This window comes from Simochromis diagramma, unplaced genomic scaffold, assembly GCF_900408965.1.
Source record: "Simochromis diagramma unplaced genomic scaffold, fSimDia1.1 OVJJ01000690.1, whole genome shotgun sequence".
Lineage (NCBI taxonomy): Eukaryota > Metazoa > Chordata > Actinopteri > Cichliformes > Cichlidae > Simochromis > Simochromis diagramma.
Window position 1 is genome coordinate 9,609 of NW_024387483.1, and position 21,901 is coordinate 31,509.

At 40.5% G+C, this 21,901-nt stretch overlaps 1 protein-coding gene across 2 annotated transcripts in view; it reads left to right on the forward strand.

Annotated features, from left to right (window-relative positions):
• The first annotated feature begins 10,612 nt into the window (after window positions 1–10,612).
• The window catches only part of LOC120724478 (CD226 antigen-like), a 100,565-nt gene continuing 89,276 nt past the window's right edge, over window positions 10,613–21,901 (forward strand). Inside the window, exons 1-5 of one of the 2 annotated variants that reach the window (XM_040016672.1) lie at window positions 11,036–12,585; window positions 14,766–15,097; window positions 17,324–17,347; window positions 17,412–17,723; window positions 17,962–20,243. In XM_040016672.1, coding sequence (XP_039872606.1) covers window positions 14,962–15,097; window positions 17,324–17,347; window positions 17,412–17,723; window positions 17,962–18,110 — 621 coding nt within the window. In that variant the 5' untranslated portion in view covers window positions 11,036–12,585; window positions 14,766–14,961 and the 3' untranslated portion in view covers window positions 18,111–20,243. Of the gene's footprint in view, window positions 11,012–11,035; window positions 12,586–14,765; window positions 15,098–17,323; window positions 17,348–17,411; window positions 17,724–17,961; window positions 20,244–21,901 lie in introns of those variants that run through there. The other variant, XM_040016668.1, reaches the window with a different exon arrangement.

Genomic DNA, 21,901 nt, shown 5'->3' on the forward strand with positions numbered 1-21,901 from the left:
CACCTCCAGCTGAACGTCAGCAAGACCAAGGAGCTGGTGGTGGACTTCAGAAGGGGTCAGCACAGAGACTACAAGCCCATTATCATCAATGGAGCTCCAGTGGAGAGGGTGCAGTCCTTCAAGTATCTTGGTGTCCACATCTCCTCAGACCTGACATGGGCTGCCCACATTCAGGTCCAGACCAAAAAGGCTAGGCAGCGCCTGTATCACCTACGACAACTGAGGAAGTTCAGAGTCTCTCCAAAGATCCTCAGGATTTTCTATACAGGCGCTGTGGAGAGCATCCTCACACAGAACATGACATCGTGGTTCGGGAACAGCTGTGTGAAGGACCAAAAAGCTCTCCAGAGAGTGATCCGTACAGCAGAACGCTGCTGCAGGATTGCTCTCCCCCCGCTTCAGGACACCTACACCAGGAGATGCCGGACTAGAGCAGCGCAGATACTGAAGGACCCGTCCCATCCTGGCAACAAACTGTTCCAACTTCTGCAATCTGGTAGAAGGTTCCGCATCTTCCGGGCAAGGACAGAGAGACTCAAGAGGAGCTTCTATCCCCAAGCCATCCGTGCCCTAAACACACACACCCGCCCTCTCACATCATCTATAATTGACTGAGACAGGACTCTCTTCCAGACACTCTAAACCAAGGCACAATGTACATTTCAATTCCTTTAATTTTAAATATGTTTATATTGTCTATCCTGTAAAATAGTCAGATGTCTATTCATATTAATGTACAGAATTCACCTGCTTGCTGCTACTACTGCACATTCACCCAGTGTGTATACTATATGTCTGTATATATATATATATAATGTTCTTCCTCTACCCCCCCAATTTTTGCACATGTCGAGGAGCGTGTCAGGCTACATTTCACTGTGTGTTATACTTGTATAACTATGCATGTGACAAATAAAGAACCTTGAACCTTGAACCTTGAAACGTCGGCTGCATCCTCCGGACGCCGCATTTGAAGACCAATTACGTCACAGCCAGGCGACAAAGGCTGTCCCAATTCGTCGATTCCTTCAATTGTGGCCGACAAATGCGTCTTTCATTTCCCCGAATTTGAAGGATGGGTCGGGCGTGTCCTTCGTGTTTATTCAGCTGTTTTCACACAGCTGAATAAACGTCAAACAGAAAACTGATTAAACAGAAGTGTGAGACGGTCGAGAATTTACGCCAGTGTCCTGTTATATTTTAGATAGCAAGGAGCAGACGGACGAGTTTATTAAACACTACCGACAGAGCGGTGACGCAAATCTGAAGGCTAGACCGTCCCATTTCACAGCCTCGCACTTCCGGCCTTCTTGGTCTTCGGAGGACCCGGCCCACGTAGACCGCGAAGGGCGGGTCCTCCAAAGGATGCAGCCGTCGTTTTGGGACACAGCTAAGGACTTTCAAAGTAAAACAGGAAACATAACACAGACTGAACTTACAGACAGGCACTACAACAGAGGGAACAGAGACGTGGGACCAGGGCAGACACAGACAATGACTGGACACCGGGATATAGCAACTAAGGATTACACAGAGACATAAACCATAAGATAGAACTCTAACAAAGAAACCAAAGACTAGAAATGATCAATAATATAATAAACTCAAAACCCTGGGTCCTAACACGTTGGTTATTAACAAAAAGTATTGCACAGTGAAAAGGCACTACAGCTCAGTTGCCCCCCCTTTTGTCCTCCTGTTTCCCCTCCCTCTCCCCTCCAGAGAGATGACTTCAGTTATGGACACACAACCATTAGAACAAGGAGGTACAGCTACCACTTCTTTATTGTCAAAGCTGTTTCACAGTTGAGGTGTTAAGAACACTGAAGCACTGGCTTAGTTATAATAATAATAACAAAACCACATATCACAGCCCTTTACTAAATAAAAACTCACTTAACACTGGTAAACTTTAATTGGGAGCATGTGTGAACCAGAGAAGTTGAGATTGGGTTGAGATTGGGAGTGTTAATTAAACTACAAAGCTTGTAATCACTGCAATCACAACCTTTCAATAAACTACTTCTGGGTGCTTTTTTGCCACTGCTTCTTTTTTATTGTTTAACCTGACAAAACATGTTGCCCTCATATCTGTTTATCATATCTGTTTGAACATTATTATTCCAGCCTAGTTAAACATGGTTAATATTGGCTATTGTAGATAACAATGTCAAAAAACGTTTCCAGTAAGTATAAATGTAGTCTCTCAAAAACAACTGCTCCCTAGTGTCCAAATGTGTATTGTGCAGCGGAGAGCTGCTAGCCTCAACAGAATACTGGGGTCTGTGGTTTACGCCTGCGCAAACCAGCTCACCAGGCTGTTCAATCTCTCTCTGACTCATGCTACCATTCCCATTTATCGGAAAGCCTGCGCGATCTTTCCCATTCCCAAAAAAACTGGCACAGACAACCTCAACAAATACTAACCTATAGACCTCACATCTGTAGTCATAAAGTATTTTGAGTGGATAGTGTCTCAGCATATCAGCGGCAGCCTCCCTCTCTCGACCCATTTGCTTAGAGAGCATATCGATCCACAGCGGATGCCATTACCATCACCATTCACAGAGTGCTGAACCATCTGGAGAACAGGAAGAGCTATGTGAGAATGTTCTTAGTGGACTATAGCTTAGCATTCAACACAATAATCCCTTACAACCATAGTGGACCACATCCTTCCTTTCACCTGCTCCTGGATCAAAGTTTGCCTCACAAATAGGCCCTTATTCAGTCAGACTTGGCCCTACCTTCTCCCCCTCACTGCCACTCATTACAGATCCCTGCAGGGCTTTGTTCTCAGTCCCCTACTGTACACCCTGTACATGTATGACTGTACATCAACCCACCCAAACAACAAAACTTAATGTCCTTAAAAAAGAGGAGGCACAGACAGGTCCACTATTATCTTATCTTTCTGACAGAACTTTTATTTTTTGAAAAAAGCAGATGATAGTTTAGGTGATATATTGTTTTTATTTTTAGCCTTTAATGATAAGCTGAGTCTTTGTTGTAATGCCCCATGATTAAACCGTACTCTGGTGCTGCCATCTACTGACAGGCAGTTTATAGAGGTTAGGAACAATCCATGCTTTCATGGTGTTTATATTCTAACTCTACAATCTGAATGTTGCAGCAGAAATTTAAACTCATCCGATCATACCGCCATCTGAAAAAACAAAAAAATTCCAATCTTCTGATGTCCAATTTTAGTGAGTTTGTGCGAATTGTAGATTCAGTTTGCATTTCTCAGGGTGAAAGAGCATCACCCAGTGCAGTCTTCTGCTGCAGTAACCTATCTGCTATAAGTTTCAATGTGTTGTGTAATCAGAAATGCTCTTCTGCACACCTTGATTGTAACAAGTGTTGCTGTGTTGGCTTTGTATGAGCTTGGAGCAGTCTGGCTGGTCTCCTCTGACCTCTGACACCAACTGGAGTTTTTCATTCAGAGAACAGCTGCTCTATTTCCTCTTTGTCAGACTCTTCTCTGTAAACCCAGGAGAGAAATCACAGCAGATCAGCAGCTTCTGAAACACTCCGACAGCTGGTCTGGCACCAACAACCATGCCATGTGACTAGTATCACCTTTTTTCACCATTACGATTACAACACAAATACATGAAAAAAAAATTATCAGACACATTTTAGTACAAATAAAATATCTTCTTGTGACCTCGATGGTCTCAGTTTCAGAAATAAAACAAAAACACATTTTTAAAGGATAAAAGACAAACAGGAAACAGCTGATTGCAAACACAGCTTTGGTTACTTACTGAAAGAACTCACAAAATCATTTTGTTGTTTTTAAAAGAGTTTAATATAAATACAAAGTCAATCTCAGCACATGGAGCTGTTAGGGTGTTAGGGTGCCTGGGTTGTCGACCCAGTGTTTTGTGTTTTTGGTTCTTTGATTTTATTTATTTCTTTATATTGTAGCTTTCTGTGCCTTATGGGTTTTTGGATTATTTTAGGTGTAGGTTCTCTGTGTGGGTTTTGTTAGACTTTTAGTGTTCTGGTTTCTGTCTGTGTTCTTTAGTTGCTGTCTCCCCCTTCTGCTTTATCTCCTTGTCAAGTCTCTGTGTTATGTTTTCAGTTTTACTTTGAAGTCCGTGCCTCAGGTCATTGTATCAGGTTTTGCTTCCTTTGTCTCATCAGCCCTGATTTGCCCCAGTTGTGTTTCCCTCCTGTTTCCCACTCCCTGATTGCTCCCTCTGTGTATTTAAGGCAAGGCAAGGCAAGTTTATTTGTATAGCACAATTCAACAATAAGGTGATTCAAAGTGCTTTACAGAGACATTAGAAACAAAAACAAATAAAAAGCATGATTTAAAATTGATTAAAACAAGCAAACAAACTAACTAATTAACAAACAAACAAAACAGTATATAAAATCAAAACAGATAAAATCAGAACAGTAGATAAAACCAGTAGTTAAATGTAAGTTTTGAAATTTAAGCTTAAAAGTGTGGATTTGGTGCTTTATTCAAATGCAGCTGAGAACAGGTGAGTCTTCAACCTGGATTTAAATAAACTGAGTGTTTCAGCTGATCTGAGGCTTTCTGGGAGTTTGTTCCAGATATAAGGAGCATAAAAGCTGAATGCAGCTTCTCCGTGTCTGGTTCTGACTCTGAGAACTGATAAAAGACCGGATCCAGATGACCTGAGGGATCTGGAAGGTTCATACTGGGTCAGGAGGTCACTGATGTATTTTGGTCCTAAACCATTCAGAGCTTTATAGACCAGCATCAGGACTTTAAAGTCTATCCTCTGACGGACAGGCAGCCAGTGTAAAGACCTCAGAGCTGGACTGATGTGGTCCACTTTTTTGGTCTTAGTGAGGACTCGAGCAGCAGAGTTCTGAATGAGCTGTAGTTGTCTGACTGATTTTTTAGGTAGACCTGTAAAGATGCTGTTACAGTAATCAAGCCTACCATGTGTAACAGTTGAGTTTATCATCCAGGCATCCATGAAAACGAAACGGAATTTATGACATTTAACAGAGTTAGAAATTAGTAGGAAGTTAGCTCGCTAGCTTCCATCTAAATGAGGGATTTTGGAAATAAATTCAAACGTACCGCTCTGCTATCACTTCCAACATAAATGAAGACAGAAAACTAAACAGCAGTGACGTTTGTAGGGTTTCGGGTCATTGTCTTGTTGAAAGATCCAGCCCCGGCGCAGCTTCAGCTTTGTCACTGATTCCTGGACATTGGTCTCCAGAATCTGCTGATATTGAGTGGAATCCATGTGTCCCTCAACTTTGACAAGATTCCCAGTCCCTGCACTGGCCCCACAGCCCCACGGCATGATGGGACCACCACCATATATTTTACTGTAGGCAGCAGGTGTTTTTCTTGGAATGCTGTGTTCTGTTTCCTCCATGCATAACGCCCCTTGTTATGCCCAAATAACTCATTTTAGCTTCATCAGTCCACAGCACCTTATTGCAGAATGAAGCTAGCTTGTCCAAATGTGCTTCAGCAAACGGCTCTTGCTGTGGAAACAGACAGCTTAAATCTCTGAGACAGCTTTCTGTATCCTTCCCCTGAACCATGATGATGAACAATCTTTGCCTTCAGGTCATTTGAGAGTTGTTTTGAGACCCCCATGTTGCTACTCTTCAGAGAAAATTAAAAGAGGGAAACTTAAAATTGACCCCCTTAAATACTTTTTCTCATTATTGGATTCACCTGTGTATGTAGGTCAGGGGTCACTGAGCTTACCGAGCCAATTTGAGTTCCAATAATTAGTTCTAAACTTTTTGGAATTAATAAAATGACAACAGTGCCCAAATTTATGCATCTGCGTGATTTTGTTTAAACAATTATTGCACACTTTCTGTAAATCCAATAAACTTCATTTCTCTTCTCAAATATCACTGTGTGTGTCTCCTATATGATATATTTAACTGACATTTTTTATTGCAACGACCAACGATTTATACAGGAAAACAATGACTATTAACAAGGTTGCCCAAACTTTTGCATCCCACTGTATCTCACTGAATTGTTACTCTTTAGCCTAATGTGTCTTGTTTTAAGTGTAAAGAGATATTTTTGACTAGAAATGAGACAAATATACTTGGTAAGATTTTGAGTTTTTCCAGTGAGTAAATATTCTGGTGCCAGTAAACTGTCTTGAAATGGTGCAATTTAATTTAATGTTAATTAGTTTATTTTTATCTTGTGGTTAAAATGTATGAAAATGTCATCTAATCACTGAAGTGGTCCACCAGTCCACCCTCTGGAATCTAGCTGCTGTTCTCTAACTGGTCCACAAATCCACTGTATAACACACTAGTTTATTTTATCTTTGTTCTCCTCATAAAGTTACCCTCACTGAGGGGCAGAACATTCAAATGGAGAGGTTTTTATTTTATATAAAGATGCAGAAAAAGAATGGCACCATAAAGATTTTTTTATGGTAACTTCACCACCACTTTCTAAGTGTGCTGTCATCTCCAAAGCAGTGATCTGGTTTCTCTGCAGGTTCAATAAACTTTGGTCTCACTTGATCTTCTTGTTTGATTCTGTGGGTTTCACAAAGATGTCTGATGGAAAGCCCAGAAAGACCTTCATGTGCATTTACATGATGGATCATAATTCATTGTAAAATATCATTTTTAACACTATTTTATGACTAAAATGCTTAACAACAACTTTCCAAAAAGTAAGAGAAAAAACACAGGATGCAACTTTATAAAGAGACTCAGAATAGATCATAACAAAATCAAACTCTTATTATAATAGATCCATATGAAGATTTGGTGATCTGGAGGAAACTTTATTAATAAACTGACTTTATGTACAATGTGTTGGAGTTTCTTCTAAGCATAATTATGAAATTGTCTTCAAAGAAAACTCTGTAAATGCACCATAGGCACATCTGATTGTGTGAAAGCGCCCTCTGGTGGAGCTGGACTATAAACACTGTTCAAGCCTCGATAGCAGACTCAACAGTGCTTCTGGTTCTAGAATATGTGGCCCACTGCGCATGCTCAGGAGGTGTCCTGTCAGCAGTCAGCGCTGCAGCAGTTGTTTCCACCAGAAGTGAATACTGGTATCAAAAATACTATAGCATGATCAGTAACAAGTGTGACGTCACCTGTTAGCAGATGATAGTTTAGGTTTATTTAGGTTATTTTTATTTACGCTTTTTAAGTTTCATTTTTTAGAAGCCTATTAAGCGAGGAAATTAGTCTTTGTTATACAATCTTCAATTCAACGTATTCCCGATAAAAGTGGAAGTTGGCTCCACCCACTGTGACGGTTTGCGGGACAAGATGTGTTTAGGAGAGATAAGGACCCAAAACGCAGGCACTGGCTGAGATGTGAGTGAGCTTTATTGCAGGAGGGTGACATAAGACCAAAAGCGAGAGTGGCAAGAAACAAAACCAAGAAAGAGTCTAAACTGGGAAAACTAACAAAACAAAACCGAAACCTGAATTTGAATCACCAGGGAGGGTGCATGGAACACACTGACATCAGACACGGACCTTCAAAGTAAAACAGGACATAAATAGACTGGATTTAAAGACACGGTACAGACGGAGAACAGAGGAAACACACGGGCAGACACTAAAAAGAAGGAGCACAGAATCCAAACCCTAAGAACTAACAAGTCTAAACCCCTGTACATAATCAGAATACATTAGAAAACAAGATTATGATATAATAATAATGATAATAATAGCATCAGATAACCACTCGCCTTGTATTGTTTATTTATTATAATTTTGTGCTGGTCTCCATCTGGTCAGAATGGTCTTTTTTTCCATTTCCTTTATCCACACATCCTCCTGAGAACCGGTAAAAATGAATCTTCACATTGAACTCTTTTGTGGTTTCATTAAAAGCTCACATGTAAAATAAGATAAGCTTTATTAGTCCCACATGTGGGAAATTTGTTGTGTCACAGCAGAAAGTGGACAGTACAAGTTACAGCAAAAATGAAGAAAAACAATGGACTGGGATAAGATAATAAGAATAAGATACTATATACAATAGAATAAAATACTATGTTAACAGAAAAAAAATTACACTTGGTGTTATTGTGCATGTGTGGATGTGTGTGTTTGGTCAGTTGTGAAGTCTTTGTTCAGGAGTCTGACAACAGTGGGGAGGAAAGATCTGTGAAGTCTCTCCGTCCCACATCGTGGGTGCTGCAGCCACTGAAGGAGCTGCTCAGTGCTGTCAGTCTCCTGCATGGGGTGGGAGATGTTGTCCAACAAGGATGAAAGCTTAGCCACCATTCTCCTGTCACTCACCACCTCCACTGGGTCCAGAGGGCATCCTAGAACAGTGGTGGCCCAGGAGATGCTGTTGCCCCAGCAGACTACACCATAAAAGATGGCTGAGGCCACCACAGAGTCATAGAAGGTCTTCAGGAGTGGGCCCTTCACTCCCAAAGACCTCAGCAGCAGGTACAGCCTGCTCTGTCCCACACCGTGAGTCTCTTTTCTTTAGAGAGCGTCTGAGTTATGAGTTCAGTCCAGTTTATTGTTCAGATGAACACCAAGGTACCTTTAGCTGTCCACAGTCTCAATGTCCATACCTTGGATGTTTAGTGCCTGCAGAAGTCTACCACCAGCTCCTTGGTTTTATTAGTGTTGATCTGGAGGCAGTTCAGCTGGCACCAGTCCACAAAGTCTTGGGTCAGTCCTCTATACTCCCTGTCGTCCCCATCAGTGATGAGGCCGACTATTGCAGAGTCATCAGAGAACTTCTGCAGGAAGCACTGGGTGGAGTTGTGGGAGAAGTCTGCAGTGTAGATGGTGAAGAGGAACGGAGCCAGAACCGTTCCCTGTGGGGCCCCCGTACTGCAGACCACCCTGTCTGACACACAGCCCTGACTGAGTTCTCACATACTGTGGTCGGTCGGTGATGTAGTCCAGTATCCATGTAGTGAGGTGATGGTCCACTCCTGAGTTCTCCAGCTTGCCCTTCAGAACCGTGGGAAGAATAGTGTTGAAGGCACTGGAGAAATCAAAGAACATGATTCTCACAGTGCTTCCAGCGGTCTCCAGGTGAGAGAAGGAACGATGTAGGAGGTGAATGACGGCATCATCTGCTCCAATGCCAGGCTGGTAGGCAAACTGATGTGGGTCCAGTGATGAGCTCACCAGGTGCCAAAGCTGAGCCAGTACCAGCCGCTCCAGGGTCTTCATCTGGTGGGATGTCAGAGCCACCGGCCTGTAGCTGTTGAGGTCCTTGGGGTGTGAAGTCTTTGGCACTGGTACAACACAAGAGGTTTTCCAGAGCTGCTGGACTCTCCCCAGCCTCAGGTTCAGGTTGAAGATGCGCTCCATCACCCCACACAGTTGGTCTGTGCAGGACCTGACGACCCTTGAGCTGATGCCATCTGGATCTGCTGCCTTCTTGGCTTTAATCCTCCTCAGTTCCCTCCTAACCTGAGTGGTTGAGAGAGACAGGCTGGAGCCTTGTGTTGAGTGTGTATTGGATTGTGGTGTTAGGGGTGGGGAGGAGTGAGCAGGGTGATTAGAGGTGGTGTGAAGTGTCTGAGGTGGGGCAGCAGTGGGTGTGGGTGAGTCTGCCCCTGATGTTGAAGACTGCCTCCTGGAAGAATCAAACCTGTTAAAGAAAGGATTCAGTTCATTTGCCCCCTCACATCTCCCATGAGCAGTGAGTTCTGATCTCTGTGGCCTGAGATGGTTCTGAGGCCTCTCCAGACTTTGCTAACATTCTTTTGTTGAAGCCGTTTCTCCGTCTTCTGCCTGTAGCTGCCCCGATCAGACCTCTCAGCTCTCTCTGCACTCTTTTCAGCTCCTCCTTGTCTCTGGATTTGAAGGCTCTCCTCTTTTGTTTGAGGACGGCTTTAATTTCTGGGGTAATCCAGGGTTTGGAGAAACAGCGCACAGTCCTGGTGGGTGTAGTGTTATCCACACAGATGTTATCCAGTTATGACAGTTATGATGGAAAGGTCCAAAATTCTAATATGAAAATTCTGAAGGAAGTACAGGCTCCAATAATGGCACTTTGACACAGTTCAGTGATGTGTGTAGAAATAAAAGCTGCATATAAATAACACAGAGCTGCTTATTTTCCTCCAGTTGTTTAAACTATTTGCAGAGACAGAGAGCATCAGTGTGATCACTGGAATCTGCTCTTTGTCCCTGGATTTGGACCCAAGCAGACCCTGATGGACTCGAAAACACAGAAACTACAACATTCAAGAAGTTTTTTATCATGTCTTCTTATGTTTATATTTCTTTTGATTATCTTAATTGTACAGCACCTTGGTCAAAACATCTTTTTTTAAATGTGCCATTTAAACAACTTTGACTTTGACTTTTTGCTGCACTGAGATTAGAATCAAATCACTTAATCAGACAGTTCATGAACAGAAACAACAGATAAGACAAGAAACGAAACTGTACTGAGCAACATGTACTGACACTCACTGCTGAGCCAGTTTGTCCAGAATACTGACAGAGACACAAACAGGCATCTTTGCCACCCACACACTTCTGCTGAACACACAGCTTTGACTTTTAAAAGCCATATCTACTAAAACCTTCACTGCTGAGCGTCTGTGAGCCCTGATAGTAAAAATCATCATCATTATTAATATGTGCTGACAGCAGCTGCTGGACTGTGTATGGCTGTCGTTTCCAGTTCTTTTGTTTGGATCAAACTAAGATCACTGAAAGAGCTTTCAATGTCAAACACATGAGCTAACAGCCAATAAGAAGAAGGAGAATTTGAATGTTATGGTGATGATACAGATTTGTCTTGTAAAACAGGTTAACAAGCAAACACAGGTGCATTTCCTCGTTGGTGGCTGTTTGATACAGAGGTCTCTTTACTTTCAGATTTTTAATTCTTTAAACTTTTTTGATTGTGAGGATAAAATTTTAAGGAAGTTCCTCTTGACCTCACAAATAACAACAACAGGACCTAACAGTTTTAAAAATATCTTTCACTGGATAATTTTAATTTTTCCATCCTGACGATCAGAAGAGTTTTTGGGGGTTTCAGAGATCCTTCAGAACAACAGTAAGTGTTCATGAGCTTGTAATAATTTTACCAAGTTTCTGTAATTTCACAGACAGTGTGGAGTGGGAATTTCTCTTTATATCTACCAGTGTTAGTGGAAAAAGGTTCTCATTCTTATACTTCTTTCTTTTCCTTTGAATTTGAGGTATTTGTTTGTCACATGTCTGGACTTGCAGCTGCTCAAAAAGGACAAACAAAGGTGGGCATGAAAGTGTTGATGCAGGTCACAGATGTCTGATATAAAACAGCTGACAGGGAAACACAGGTTAGTTTAGTCTGCAGCTGTTTGATACAGACACACCTTTACTTTGGGATTTTAAACTTTTACATTTTTTATGATTTGATTTTTTTTATTTGTCAAATATTTACATCTGAGTAACTTTTCACTTGTTTGTAACAAAACTTCAGTAGCTTCCTTTTCACCCACTGAAAAACCGATGGGACACACTGACCTCACAGTTTTTTTTATCTGTGAGTAGATAATTTTATTTTTTCCACTCTGGTGATCAGAAGAGTGTTTGAGTGTTTCAGAGAAACAGTAAGTGTTTAAAATGACGTCTTTCAGTTTTTTAAGTAATTTGACAGGCTGACTGAAGCCTGTGAGCGTTAGTGGATTAACCCGTTACTGTAACCACTCACTGGTTCAGCTGGTTAGATGAACGTCATGTCACGTTAGTGTAAAACATTTGATTCACTGTTGGCTGGTTTCGTCTGTGAAAACACATCGAATTGAAAGAATTCAATGTGTTTCATCATCTGAAGAACCAAAAGCTGTCAGAAGAAAATCACCTCAATCACAAACAGGAAGTGTACTCAGTTACTCTCCTGTACTCTGATTACAGTCATGTATGTTTTCTCTGTGTCTGCTTCTTTGTCCTCACTGTAAACAGATGTACTGAGAGACTCCTGCACTGATGTTTCATAGGAAAGTCCAAACAGCCTCACTGGTTCTCCATAAAGAACAAAGATTTGCTCTGTGGCTCCAACACAACTTAAAGACAATCAAAGGTGGAAAAAGTTCTCTGTGGTTTGATGGAGGCTCCAGCTAAATGCTGCCTCCTCCATAGTACAATATACATGTTTATACAGTGACATCATGTTGAAGTCCTTTGGCTGATGAGGGTCTTTAGTATGTAGCTGATGATTGATGATGAGATGTTTGTGTTGTTCTGTGGAGATCGTTCAAGAACTGAACCTGTTAAACACTCAGACCTGCTTCAGATTTCACCGCTTTAGTTATGACGCACTTATTTATGGTCACCCTACAGCAGCGTAAACACACGTGACTCTAACGTGACTTCCTGCAGAGACGATGACTTGGACGTATTGAGTTTGAACGAGTGTCTAAAAAGTCAGATCTGTTCTCAGTCAGAGACTTTCAGGATCATTTAAACCTTAAATTTAATCTCATGTAGTCAGGATTTAAACTCAGGTTCAGTTATTTCAATAAAACCATCCTGAGACATTTAGAACAATTGAAGCGTCGGAGTTGAAGAACACGGAAATGTCTGCTGAGACTGCGTCGCTCTGCTCGACTTTGCTGTTTGTCGGCCTCTTCGTGTTTGTCTCTGCAGGTGAGATTCACTCTGTGGGACAGAGAGGAAAAGCATCAGTCTGTTTACATGTTAACAACATTTCCTGAAGAGTTATTTTCATATTGATTCAGTTTTTCCGTGTTTGTGAAGGAGACACGAGGCTGGGTGGAGTCTGTGTGGACCTAACATGTCGGTGTGATCAGATCTCACAGAGACAAAGAAGTGTGTATCTACTCTGGTCGAAAGAATCCACGCTTCGTACTGATGTCCACAATTCTTTTATTCCTCTCACAATCATGGAGCACCGTGAAAACTAGAAACAAGTAAAATAATATCAATAGCACATATGATATTCATCTCAGCCACTTATTTCCTTTTCACAAAGTGCACAAGTGTTAAACAAATAACAGCATAATGATTTTTTACCGTGTACGCCTTGTAAAACCAGCAGTAGAAAAGTTGTATATTCCGAAAAGTCCGCCGTGTTACCGTTCTGTCTTGTCTCTCCCGCGCACAACTTCCGGTTCCCGCAACTCACAGGAAGTGACTACTTCACAATAATATTTTAACAGAAACATTTCTTATAAGAAGGCTATATCACTGGATTCATAGATTATCTTTCCTACTGCAAATGTACACAAGCATGAGAAGCAAATAAAGAAAACAAATAGAAAACAATAACGATCTCAGAGTCACTTTGCTGTTGTCATGGCAACCCACACAAACATTTCAGCGTCAGCTACAAAGTGTGATGTGTGTGTCAGTGTGTTGTGTTGTAGTTTCAGGAGTCAGTACACCGCCAGGAGCAGATCTACAGACGTGGCATGTGTCACCCTGATATAATCTCTTGCCACACCGAGTGCCACCATAGTTTTGTATATGACAATGTTTATTAAGGGTGGCACATGCCACTCCATGCCACCTCTGTAGATCTGCTCCTGAATTTTAAATGGTTATACAAAAAAGTCACAATCATTGGTTACATTTTAAGGCATATTACACATTGTAAAAGCTGCATATGTGTAAAGAAACGACTTTGATTTTGCCCATTTGATTTCAATGCCACTCTAAGAACATTTCATTACATCCAGCCCTGTGACAGAGACAAAGAAGTGTAATGTGTGTGTCAGTGTGATGTGTTGTAGTTTCAGGAGTCAGTATACAGCTACAAAGCTTTGTGTTCAGTGTATACAAACAGCTGTAGCTACAGAAAGGCAGCATGCAGAGACTCACAGTGTTATATAATGAGAGGGCTGCTCGTCCACTTCGGCCTTACTCACAGTTTCTGTCTGATTTCTCAGACTTTTATCTGATTTAGTGCTCAGCTCAGATAAAATGATAATTGTGGCTGATTTTAACATCCATGTAGATGCTAAAAATGTTGTTATTATTAACATTATTTCCTAAAAACCCTCTCTTGTCTGATAATATCCAAATAACATTTAAATTTAAAATAATACCTACACAACAGTGAGGAATAGATATAATTAATAAATCTTATCTAGTTTCTTTCTTAAAGTGCTGTAACTAAATTTAAGGATGTAATTATTCCACTGTGATCCTCTTCATGTGCCAACATGGTATCTTGTTACCAGTGTTACATCCTCACTGCAAATGACTCTGGATACTGTGGATTCTTTAAATTATGCAGATAAATTGAAACTTTGCAGAGATGTAAAAAGGATGGATGAGAGAAAGAACACTTTGAACGTTTCACATCAACTATCAAGGATGATTTTTAATGACTTTTTAAATATGATGTAATCGTATTGCATTGACTGTAATGAATTTGAGCATAATTGTCCTTTATGTTTGGGACGATCGTGGCTCAAGAGTTGGGAGTTCGCCTTGTAATCAGAAGGTTGCTGGTTCGAGCCCCGGGTTGGACAGTCTCGGTTGTTGTGTCCTTGGGCAAAACACTTCACCCGTTGCCTACTGGTGGTGGTCAGAGGGCCCGGTGGCGCCAGTGTCCGGCAGCCTCGCCTCTGTCAGTGCGCCCCAGGGTGGCTGTGGCTACAATGTAGCTTGCCATCACCAGTGTGTGAATGGGTGGATGACTGGATATGTAAAGCGCTTTGGGGTCCTTAGGGACTAGTAAAGCGCTATATAAATACAGGCCATTTACCATTTTTAATTTTTATGTTGTATGCTGCTTTAGAAGTGAACAGTTGCAGTTTGATCCCTTTAACCTCCCTGATTTGTGTTGTTTCTTCTTTCAGACAAGAAAAACATCACAGCTGAGTCTGGACAAAATGTCACTCTGACGTGTCGAGCTCCAAACACCAACACCAGGGTGTAGAGTGGAGCAGAGCTGACCTGGAGCCAGAAAACGTCCTTTTGTATCGGGATGGCTGATTTGAACCAGCAAATCAGCATCCATCTTTTAGGTAGCGGGTGGATCTGCAGCTCAGACTGATGAAGGATGGAGACACGTCTCTGATTCTGAAGAATGTGACAAATAATGACATTGGAACATATCAGAGTCGGTCCGATTGGATGAAGCAGTCATGCAAGCTCATCAGCATCATCTACCTGACTGTTGATCCTCCAGGTGAGTGAGTAGAGTTGGTGTGTGTGTGATCAGAGGTGAAGCTGCTTCCTGGTTGTTGATGTTTGTTTCTAAAGATGTTGATGGGAATTTGTCACGTGTGTTTGGTAAATTGTGTTTTTTTTAGTGCTAATATTTCATAGGAAAGTCCAAACAGTCTCACTGGTTCTCCATAAAGAACAAAGATTTGCTCTCTGTGGCTCCAACACAACTTAAAGACAATCAAAGGTGGACAAAGTTCTCTGTGGTTTGATGGAGGCTCCAGCTAAATGCTGCCTCCTCCATAGTACAATATACATGTTTATACAGTGACGCCATGTTGAAGTCCTTTGGCTGATGATGGTCTTTAGTATGTAGCTGATGGTTGATGATGAGATGTTTGTGTTGTTCTGTGGAGATCGTTCAAGAACTGAACCTGTTAAACACTCAGACCTGCTTCAGATTTCACCGCTTTAGTTATGACGCACTTATTTATGGTCACTCTACAGCAGCGTAAACACACGTGACTCTAACGTGACTTCCTGCAGAGACGATGACTTGGACGTATTGAGTTTGAACGAGTGTCTAAAAAGTCAGATCTGTTCTCAGTCAGAGACTTTCAGGATCATTTAAACCTTAAATTTAATCTCATGTAGTCAGGATTTAAACTCAGGTTCAGTTATTTCAATAAAACCATCCTGAGACATTTAGAACAATCGAAGCGTCGGAGTTGAAGAACACGGAAATGTCTGCTGTGACTGCGTCGCTCTGCTTGACTTTGCTGTTTGTCGGCCTCTTCGTGTTTGTCTCTGCAGGTGAGATTCACTCTGTGGGACAGAGAGGAAAAGCATCAGTCTGCTTTACATGTTAACAACATTTCCTGAAGAGTTATTTTCATATTGATTCAGTTTTTCCATGTTTGTGATGGAGACACGAAGGTGGGTGGAGTCTGTGTGGACCTAACATGTCGGTGTGATCAGATCTCACAGAGACAAAGAAGTGTAATGTGTGTGTCAGTGTGATGTGTTGAAGTTTCAGGAGTCAATATACCGCCAGGAGTAGATCTACAGACGTGGCATGGAGTGGCATGTGTCACCCTGATATAATCTCTTGCCACACCGAGTGCCACCATAGTTTTGTATATGACAATGTTTATTAAGGGTGGCACATGCCACTCCATGCCACCTCTGTAGATCAGCCCCTGAGTTTTAAATGGTTGTACAAAAAAAAGTAATGATCATTGGTTACATTTTAAGGCATATTACACAATGTAAAAGCTGCATATGTGTAAAGAAATGACTTTGATTTTGCCCATTTGATTTCAATGCCACTCTAAGAACATTTCATTACACCCAGCCCTGTGACAGAGACAAAGAAGTGTGATGTGTGTGTCAGTGTGATGTGTTGTAGTTTCAGGAGTCAGTATACAGCTACAAAGCTTTGTGTTCAGTGTATACAAACAGCTGTAGCTACAGAAAGGCAGCATGCAGAGACTCACAGTGTAGAAGAAGTGTAATGTGTGTTTTTAGCATCCACGTAGATACAAAAAATGTCAGTATTATTAACAGTTATTTCCAAATAACATTTAAATTTAAAATAATACATACACAGCAGTGGGGAATAGATTTAACCACAGTAGATGTCTTTTTGAAAACAGTGTAACTAAGTTTAAGGATATAATTCCTCCACTGTTATCTTCTTCATGTGCCAACATGGTATCTTGTTAACAGTGTTACATCCTAACTGCAAACAACTCTGGATACTTTGGCTATTCTGAAAAGAGAAGGCATCAAGTCAGAGAGTTTAACTCGCAAACATGTATTTTCAATCAGATGAGGAAATTGTGTTGAATAACTTACATTCTTCATTTTATTTGGATTCGATTCAGTTCTATTTCTATAGCAACAAATCACAACATCAGCTTTCAATACACCCTCAATAACCTGAATGAATTCTATATGACTCATTATCTACTAATTTACATCTAAACTATCAGTTTGTCTTAACTTCAATATTTACGTCCTCTGAGCCATTGTGTCTGTTAGGCCCCGCCCTGCACGACTGTTCAAGTGTTTTTTTTAATAGGAAGTTATGACTTGGTGCTATGTAAATAAAACTGAATTAAACTGAAGTATGTGTGAGCTCAATGATCTCTTTCCCTGTAGCTCCTCACTCCAATTGGCTGCTTTAGAAGTGAACAGCTGAACTTTGACCTTTAACCTTCCTGCTCTGTGTTGTTTCCTCTTTCAGACCAGAAAAACATCACAGCTGAGTCTGGACAGAAGAATGACGTCAACTTTGCATTTTGTTTCCTCTGTTTCAGACATAAACACCACAGCTGGACAGGACGTCACTCTGCCATGTCGAGCGCCAAACAACAACATCAGAGCTGTAGAGTGGAGCAGAGCTGACCTGAAGGAAGAACAACATGTCCTTTTGTACCGAGATGATCAGTTTGTTCATGAAGGGCAGCATCCATCTTTTAAGAACCGGGTGGATCTGCAGGACAGACAGATGAAGGATGGAGACGTGTCTCTGATTCTGAAGGATGTGACGATTGCTGATAGTGGAACATACAAGTGTCATGTCTTCATGAGTGGAACAAACAATGAGCCCATCAGCATCACACTGATTGTTGTTGATCCTCCAGGTGAGTGAGTAGAGTTGAGTGTGTGTGTGATCAGAGGTGAAGCTGCTTCCTGGTTGTTGATGTTTGTTTCTAAAGTTGTTGTTGATGAGACTTTGTAGAAAGCAGCTGGTCTGAGTGATGTGATCAGAGTGCAGTAGATAATGTCTGACAGCAGTTTGAAGAGGAAATGGATTCTGTTCTGTTCTTCACTCATCACCTACCTGACAGCTGACACCTCACACCTGTTTCTCACCTGCAGGTCAGCCTGGAGGACACACAGAGGATGGAGGGAAGAAGGATGGATCTGTTGGACTGAAAGTTGGTCTTCCAGTTGCTGTTTTTCTTCTTTTTGTTGTTGTTGTTGTTGTTTTTCTTATCTATAGAAAACATCAGAAAGGTGTTTTATAACTGAATTGTTAAAAAAAGGAAGGAGGCAGGAGGACGCACAGAGGCTGTATCTGTTGGACTGATTGTCAGTCTGTCAGTTTCTGCTGTTCAAATTTGAGAATTTTCAATGTTTTCTTTGAAAATCAATAATTATCCTAACAAACACCAACAGAGGATGCTCAATTTTACTCTGTCAGATGACAAATATGTCTAGATTTCATTTTGATTTTGCATTTCTCTGATTATTATCAAACCTCATTAGACTATTATATCACCTTCAATTTACTATATTACAGTCCAACATTAGAAACAGTGGCTCTATTTATTCAGCTTTCCAGGTTAGCTGTTCATCTCAGTGTAAAAGGTTCAAAGCAAATTCTTTGAAAAGTTCTTTATATTTCTTCCTCACTTATATGATGAACATCTGGGAGTTCCTATTATCAACCAAAACACATCAAACAAAATTTAGACATGCTTTTTTGTGTTTCTCCACACAAATATTTCAGAGTGAACTAATTTCAAACAAAAAATATCACTGACGTCAGCAGAAAATCACTTTTTAATAATTTGTTTGTTTCCACTCATTATTCATCAGTGCAGTGTCTTGTATGTTACAGTATCAGCATCAGTGAATGTGTTTTATCTTCAGGTTCAGCTGTTTGTGGATCAAACTTGTTCTGTGAGGTGTGAACAACACAAATTAATCCTCATGCAGAGATCAGCTGTTACAGAAAATCAACAGTCTGCCTGACAGTGTTCAGTATCGATCAATCAGCAACATGTGACTGAATGTTATGATGGACAGTGTTATGAAACAGAACAGAGAAATTATTTCCACGTAGCTGCAGAGTCAGACGTTTCCTCTCTGACCTGTGAAACTTTTCCTTTCATGAAGGAAACTCTTTTGAGTCTGTTACTGCAGTTTTAGCATTTCAAGCCCAAGGTTGCACATTATTGATTAATTTATTTTCTTTTTGCTGTGACTTTGTTTGTTCATTGCTAATAAAGTCTTGAAAACAGTAGTTTTTCTACGCCACCAACTAAAGCACAACATAAAATTCAATGAAAAAGTAAGACAGGTAAAATAGAGACATAAAACGATCTTTATAACATACAAAACATGCTTTGAGGTAGAAGTGAGAACTTTGCAGATACTTTTAAGAATATTTGAACTTCCACTGACTTAAATTGGCCTCTCCTGCTTTTTTTAAATGATGATCTGCTTGTATTTATGTATATATTGTATGTATGTATTATGTATATAATATGTATGTATTTCAATTTCTGTTTCATTTATTCTGACATTTTGTTTTCTTGAAATGCACTTATTACTTCATGCAAAATCTCCTTTTAACTTGGCTTGAGTAATGAATTGTGAACCTTCCTGCATTCATTCCCTTCTTGCTAAGCTGTGGTGCTGTTGTTGTCAGGTTTAACAGAGTTCCTTATTGTTTCTCCCTCCTTGTGTCACTTTTCCAAACATGAACTTTAATGTCTGTGGATTCTGGACGTCTTTATGAAGAAGCAACTGGTGAACCTGTGTGTCCATTAACAATTGCAGCAGGTTGGTCCTTGGCGCAATGACGCAATGTCACCACCAGGGGGTGGGAATCATGCAGGTCCGAGTTCGACTATCACTCCACCTGATGATGTCATCATTAGGGGTAAGGTCTTTAAGTACTGGAGCAGTACAACAATGTGCATGTGTATGAATCACCACCATCAGTATTTCTATGACGACAAAACAGCATTAATATAACTGTGATGAGTTTTGGTCTATTTAACTTCTTTGTTCTCTAAATAAGACAACAACAATATTTTGTTCTCTCATCTCTAGACTACACAGTGTAGAGATCTCCATAGTTTCTTTTACTATTGTGCTGAACAGACACACAACAAACATACAGTCACATGAACAAATGAATGTAATCTGTATTAAGATTTAAAGAAAATAAGGCCATTTCATTAAGAACAGCAAGCGTGCTGAGCGTGTTATTTATTCAGTTATTATAACAAACTGTGAAAGAATCAATGATCTAATTGTATTCATGTAGTATTTAAAGTCAAGCTTCGCCCTCTAGTGGCCATAAACAACCCTTGCGGGAGGATTAATGTAACGTTGCAGTTATTAAGTGTAATTTGATTGTTATAAAACACTTGTTTCTTCTGGATGTTTTTAGCTTTTAATGATAAACTCATCATCTCTTGGTGTTGTGTGTTTGTGTGTCAGATCTAAGTCAGTGTTTTAATTCAAATTATTTAAAAAAAATACACTTCAGGTTTTTCACTGGTGAACAGTATATTTAAAGAATTGTATTCACTTCTATCTTCAGACAAGAAAGTCAGTCTCCCACTTAGTGTGTTTGAACCAATAGAAAGCTGGTGCTCAGAGGAAGAGGGCGGGCTTTACTTGGTGTCAGTGACAGAAATGAAAAAAAGCTCAAATGAGTGAGAAGGACGATGAAGGAAACATCTGTGCTGTGTCTGCTCTGTAAGTAGAATCTCTGTGTTTGTTTGAATTCTTGTACTTTGACTGTCTGCTCTCCTGATAACTGATGATGGAGGAGAAGACATGAAAAACAAATCAGGCTGAATTCAAGTTCAAAACACCACGAGGACCAACTGCAGGTCTGAACTGACTCTTTATCTTTGCTCAGGAGTCGAGGAAACACAGCAGGCAGTGAAAAGATCAAATCATTCACTCATTATATCAACACAGCTGCACAGTGGACACATGACTTTACAGGGTTATTTAAGAGTAGTTGATAATTTATATACTCACATTAAAGTCAATGCACATAAATGCTGCTTTTAAGACACAAACTGGGTGGAACAGTACAAAATGGCATTGATACTTGTGAATAATTAACATAAAAAAGCAATATGTAATTTATGTCTAACAGCACAGCTGTCACAGATGTGCAGTGGTTAGTGTCTGTGAAGTCCAAAGACATGTTTGGTTTACTGGTGATTCTAAAGTGGCTGTAGGTGTGAATGCGAGAGTGAATGTTATTTTGTCTGTAATGGACTGATGACTCTTCTTATAACAGCTGTGATAAAGTCTAAAGTGGATAAGCTGTTAGCAGAATGGATACATGATTCTGAGATCTGTTTTTTTTTTTAAAGTTTTTTAGTTTTACACATTTTCCAGTATTTTTTTCCAGAGAGTTTGTGTGTGTGTGTCAGCTGTTTGTGTGGAGTTGTTCTTTATGTTCACCTCAAATCAACCTGAGTGTCATTTCTCTTTAGTTCTGATCTCACTGCTGAGCTGCACAACAAACCAAGGTCAGTAACCTTCTTCTGTCGTCTCATCTGTAATCCTGTTCTATTTATCATTTAATATATTAATGTAAATTAAAACACTAAAGTCACAAGATTTACCAACATCTAACCACTAACACCTGCTACACTTTGCCTTCACCAGTTGCCTGACGCCCTGTTACACTTTCAAATCTGAAACTTTTCGCTGTTTCTATAATTTCTGACTATATTCAAAATTTGAAGTAATCACCTCTGTTCACCATAATAACCGCTATTATTATATTATATTATTCAGTTCTCGCTTACCTCTCAAATAAGCTTTTACACATCCTGTACTTAAGAAACTGCATATAAAAATATCCATCCATTCGCTTCCTTGTCCTTTCCAGGGTCACAGGGGGCGCTGGGGCCTATCCCAGCTGTCATAGGACAAGAGGCGGGGTACACCCTGGACAGGTCACCAATCTGTCGCAGGGCCAACACATAGAGACACAGACAACCATCCGCACTCACATTCACTCCTGAATTCACAGCTATGGGCAATTTAGATT